This window comes from Giraffa tippelskirchi, chromosome 6, assembly GCF_054371585.1.
Source record: "Giraffa tippelskirchi isolate mGirTip1 chromosome 6, T2T-mGirTip1v1.2.pri, whole genome shotgun sequence".
In the NCBI taxonomy this organism is placed as follows: Eukaryota; Metazoa; Chordata; class Mammalia; order Artiodactyla; family Giraffidae; genus Giraffa; species Giraffa tippelskirchi.
Genome location: NC_137280.1, coordinates 59,053,374 through 59,059,234, shown reverse-complemented (window position 1 = coordinate 59,059,234; position 5,861 = coordinate 59,053,374). Strand labels below are relative to the sequence as shown.

Genomic DNA, 5,861 nt, shown 5'->3' with positions numbered 1-5,861 from the left:
TTGCTGAATTCTGGCTAATGAAATGTAAGTTGAAGAGTTGTATATTAATTTCTGTGTCTGGCCCTTAAAATACTTTGTGCAATCAGATTTTACTTCCCTTTTATTAAGTGACTATAGAGACCACATGTTGCAGTCTTACAAGATGGACTCAGGCTGGGGTTACACGAGAGAAAATCACCAACAAAAGCATACCCACAGTGTATTCTAATGTGAGTAAGAAGTAAGCTTTATTATGATAAGCCAATGAAAACTCATTGTCACTACAAGAGAGAAAAGACTATTCAGACTAATACAATTGCAAATAATATTTTAATGAGAACAACCTGTTTTGGGACCATTATTAAATATAATAAAATTATTAATGTAATTTTATCTTTATATAATGATTTTTAAATTTATTTTTTGCATATGTCTGGTAATATACATAATATATATCTGCATTAGTACAAATATACATATATTTGAGTTGCATGATAAAGATAGTTTTGCTTGATGAAGAAGCAACCAAAGATATTTGGAAGCAATTAACTTAAAATATATGCTTCATTAATAAAGTTTCATCACCAGCTATTTCACTGTTAATAGGACACACTTAGATGTATTATTTTCACAGATCTGATTAATACGTGTGCTCAGTCAAGCAGTTGTGTCTGACTGTTTGTGACCCCATGGACTATAGCCCACTGAGCTCCTCTGTCCATGGGAGTTTTCAAGCAAGAATACTGGAGCAGGGTGCGATTTCCTCCTCCAGGGGAACTTCCCCTGTGATTAATATATGTAGGTTTTAAAAGACAAGAAAATGAATGTCAGCCATAAAATACTTCCACATGTCTCTCCTAGTCTTCACTCATTCTTAGTTGATGTAGATCACTATATCCAAACCAATGAGTTAGTCAAGTAGAAAATGTCAGTGCCAAGGAATTAAACCGGTTAACATGCATAGTTGAAGACAATGTCCTCTAAAACACTCTTATCCTTGAAGTTCTGTAATGTGTAAGCATTTTATTTGAGAAATAAGGAGAGAAATAATAATTTAGTTTTACAAAGAAAAAATGAAAAACAAGTAAATGCAAATTTTCAACTTAGATATATAAGGGTATCTACATATACATATATACCTAAGCACATGCACACAGACACAAATGTATGATTGTACACTTACACATATATTGAGTATTCATTTTATAGAGTCAGAAAGAAAATTTTTTATCCTAGATATTTTCCTGCTAAAGCTGAAAATAACTAGAGGTAAAATTGAAATGAAGCTTAGCTGCAAGGAAATATTGAGGATTTTGTGTCTCAGTCTTTTGAGGTAAGTCAAGAGCATATGTGTGTTTCAAGAGGTTGATAGAAAATTTTTGTTGTATTCAAGTTTCAAAGTCAAAGATGGTCAATATTCTCTTAACAGCCATGCATCATTCCAGAATAGCTGGCAAGCTGAAAGAGAATGTCTGCTTAAGGGTTAGCTTCAGAATGTATTCAGTTTTTGAACTTTGTGATTCTTAAAAGTCTAGGATTAAAAGCAGTAGGAAGAGTTGCCTTTGAAATCTCTGAAGCCATTGACAGCTCTGAGCTCTCCAAGACCTTTTGGTCACAATAACATCTACTGAGTACACTCTTGGACACAGCTCACTAGAAGCTCTCATCCCATCATCTGATCAAATTTTAACCTTTCAGGTCACTTTGTGAGAGTTTCAGTTGTTCTTTTAAAAAGGCAAGGCCAACGTTCCAACTCAACTAAAGCTAGATGACAGTGTTCAGGGTGTGCAATGGCTCCCTCTCAACTTCAAGGAGATCCCTCCTACAGTAACATTTTGCCTCATTAGTCCTCAAAGCAGTGGTGTGAGGGACTGAGTAAATGTATTCCTTCCAGATTCCTATGATGAAGCCCTAATCACCACCATGATGATCTTTGAAAGGAGAGCTTTTGGAAGGTAATTAGGTCATTAGGGTAGAGGTCTCAGAGTGGGATTGGTGCCCTTATAAGAAGAGACATGAGAGAAATGATCTCTCTGATTACCATGCAAAGTCACAGCAAGAAGGCAGCCATCTCCAAACCAGGAGGAGGACTTTCACCAGACCCTGCATCTTCTAGCACCTTGATCTTGGATTTCCTAGCCTCCAAAAATCAATGCTTATTGTTCAAACCACGCAGTCTATAGTATTTTGTTATAGCAGCTAACTAAAGAAACAAGCGGTGATCAAACAACCGAGCACTCTTAACATAGCAAGCGACTTGGATGTAAAAAATATGTTATAAATGTCCCAAGTTGATTGCACAGTGTTAGGAAATCAATTTTGCAATTTTATGCCACCTTCACTTGTTTGAAATGACTCAGCTCATATCAGTAATTGTGGTGAGAGGAGCTATAAACCTCCTATCATCTCTCTGGGTCAATGGATTTGCCTCTTTATTACAGAGATGGCATTTTGGTGGAATATAATGTATCATTAGTTAACATAGAAATCTTTATAAGGCATAAAGGAACTAAAGGCAAGAAAGGGACTAATGTCCTCTTGGCATAATAATGTCATGGTTATTCATTCATAAGTAATACAGCTTTCATACTAAATTGTGTATGAATTTTTTTGTTTCTTCGATTGTTTGGTAAGGTTTATACTGTTTCTGAGGGAAGTGGCAATGTACGTTTGATTTTAGGTATTCTATAAAATGCCAGATGTCACCCCAAGTGCATAGGCTTCTCTTATCGTCTTGTAGCTATAAGAGAACAGCAGCCAGAAACCACTAAGATCAGAGTCCACCCCTGACATTTTTGGAACAGCTATTATTAGGCCAGGGAGGAATAGCCAAGAAAGCCATTGAAATCTAAAACTAGAGCATTTACAAAGACACAAAAATGAGTTGACATGAACTGAGATTTTATTATTTGCATAAAAATGTACTGCTCCTTAGAGTTTGCCCTTTTTTGGACATATGCAAAAGATAAAAGAGGAAGGTGTGGGGACTTTTCTGGCAGTCCAGTAGTTAAGACTTTACCTTCCAATAAAAGGGATGCAGGTTTGATTCCTTATCAGGGAGCGAAGATCCTACATGCCTTGTGGCCAAAAAACCAAAACATACAACAGAAGCAATACTCTAACAAATTCAATAAAGACCTTAAGAATAGTCCTTATCAAAATAAAATAAAAAGAGGAAGATGTGGTTAAAGGGAGAGAGAACTTCCAAATATTGAATAAAATGGCACAGTAAATGTCCCAGAAGTTTGTCACATCCACACTAATCTCTCTCTGTGAGGACAGAGGATAGACCAGGATCACTGAGGTAACAGGAAAATGAGGGATGGGCAGATGGCCGACATATGACAGCTTTTCTTTCCTACCTTGAATGTTTTACTGCCAAAAAAAAAAACCACCAAAAAGAGATTATGTTACGTATATCAGTCTGTTTGAACTGCCATAACAGAATACCATAGACTGGGTAGGTTAAAACACAGCAATTTATTTTCTTACAGTTCTGGCTGTAAGTCCAAGATCAAGGTGCAGGCAGGGTTAGTTTCTGGTGAGACGTTTCTTCCTGGTTTGCAGAGGTCCACATTCACTGTGTCCTCACCTAGCCTTCCCTTTGTGAACAAAGAGAAAGGTCTCTGGAGTCTCTTCCTCTTTTTATAAGGACACCAGTCCTATGGGACTAGGGCCCCACTCTTCTGACCTCATTTTAAGCTTAATCATTTCTTTAAAGGCCCCATCCCTGAATATAACCACATCAGTGGTTGGACTTCAACACATGAATTTTGAAGAAACACAGTTCAGTCAGTAACAGTAGGAGAAGTCAGGTTTAAAAAAAAAAACAAACTAGCTTTCTGCTCGTGGACACCGCCGAGAAAGCATCGTTGAAGTCTTCCCCTCCTCCACTGCCGTCATGTCTAAATCAGAGTCTCCCAAAGAGCCCGAACAGCTGCGGAAGCTCTTCATCGGAGGACTGAGCTTTGAAACAACCCATGAGAGTCTGAGGAGCCATTTTGAGCAATGGGGAATGCTCACAGACTGTGTGGTAATGAGGGATCCAAACACCAAGGGCTCCAGAGGCTTCGGGTTTGTCACATACGCCACGGTGGAGGAGGTAGATGCGGCCATGAATGCAAGGCCACACAAGGTGGACGGAAGAGTTGTGGAACCAAAGAGGGCCGTCTCAAGAGAAGATTCTCAAAGACCTGGTGCCCACTTAACTGTGAAAAAGATTTTTGTTGGTGGCATTAAAGAAGACACTGAAGAACATCACCTGAGAGATTATTTTGAACAGTATGGGAAAATTGAAGTGATTGAAATCATGACTGACTGAGGTAGTGGCAAAAAGAGAGGCTTTGCTTTTGTAACCTTTGATGACCATGACTCTGTAGACAAGATTGTCATTCAGAAATACCACACTGTGAATGGCCACAACTGTGAAGTGAGAAAAGCCCTGTCTAAGCAAGAGATGGCTAGTGCTTCATCCAGCCAGAGAGGTCGAAGTGGTTCTGGAAACTTTGGAGGCGGTCGTGGAGGTGGTTTCGGTGGGAATGACAACTTTGGTTGTGGAGGAAACTTTAGTGGTCGAGGTGGCTTTGGTGGCAGCCGTGGTGGTGGTGGATATGGTGGCAGTGGAGATGGTTATAATGGATTTGGTAATGACGGAAGCAATTTTGGAGGTGGCGGAAGCTACAATGATTATGGCAATTACAACAATCAATCTTCAAATTTTGGATCCATGAAAGGAGGAAACTTTGGAGGCAGAAGTTCTGGCCCCTATGGTGGTGGAGGCCAATACTTTGCCAAACTACGAAACCAAGGTGGCTATGGTGGTTCCAGCAGCAGCAGTAGCTATGGCAGTGGCAGAAGGTTTTAATTGCTGCCAGGAAACAAAGCTTAGCAGGAGAGGAGAGCCAGAGGAGAGGAGAGCCAGAGAAGTGACAGGGAAGCTACAGGTTACAACAGATTTGTGAACTCAGCCAAGCACAGTGGTGGCAGGGCCTAGCTGCTACAAAGAAGACATGTTTTAGACAATACTCATGTGTATGGGCAAAAAACTCGAGGACTGTACTTGTGACTAATTGTATAACAGGTTATTTTAGTTTCTGTTCTGTGGAAAGTGTAAAGCATTCCAACAAAGGGTTTTAATGTAGATTTTTTTTTTGCACCCATGCTGTTGATTGCTAAATGTAATAGTCTGATCATGACGCTGAATAAATGTCTTTTTAAAAAAAAAAAAAACTAAAAGCTTACAAAATAAAAGGACAGAATAGCAAATGAAGCTGAGGTTATTACAAGTTGGTATAACTTGTTAGGTCCTGATTAATTATATTGGCTCCATTTATTCTGAATTTTCTAATGACCAAGGCAAAGATGTAAATAACATCAGTGCCAGAACCCACAATATCAGTAAACTCTTATTGGCTTCTCAAGGGAAACAAACCTTTTCCTAGAGTCAAGGCTTGAAAGATATTTTCCCATTTTCTTAACACCTTGAGAGTTCAAGCAAAAGCCAGTTAAATAACATTGCATCTTATTGTGTCTTTCACTGCTAACTGTCAGAAAAAAAGACAAATCAAACATTTAGTAAAGCTGTTTCTATGGAAGGTCCACACAGTGTGGGCCAAATGCATAGCTTTTGGTGACACTTTTGATAGGATAAGTCCAACCACTGCTATTTATATGTCTAAAATAAGCAATAGTGAGTAGTATAAAATTAATTTCCATTTTTGGATCTTTGTTTCTCAGAAAAGAGAATTATTGTGTATATTTCTGACAAAAAAGAAAAATTTAAAAATTCTAAATAATATGGGTGCATAGAGGCGTTTCCCTTTTTTGTCTGTTCTCCATCCAAATGCTCAGTGTTATTGTACAAATTTGAGAGGGCAGTTTGA

At 38.5% G+C, this 5,861-nt stretch overlaps 1 protein-coding gene across 1 annotated transcript; it reads left to right on the top strand.

Annotated features, from left to right (window-relative positions):
• Positions 1 to 3,822: 3,822 nt before the first annotated feature.
• LOC145510493 (heterogeneous nuclear ribonucleoprotein A1-like) lies at positions 3,823 to 5,208 on the top strand. Its single transcript, XM_081501851.1, is given in 1 exon segment — positions 3,823 to 5,208. A coding segment is annotated over 1 exon segment (963 nt). The 5' UTR covers positions 3,823 to 3,880; the 3' UTR covers positions 4,844 to 5,208.
• Positions 5,209 to 5,861: the final 653 nt, after the last annotated feature.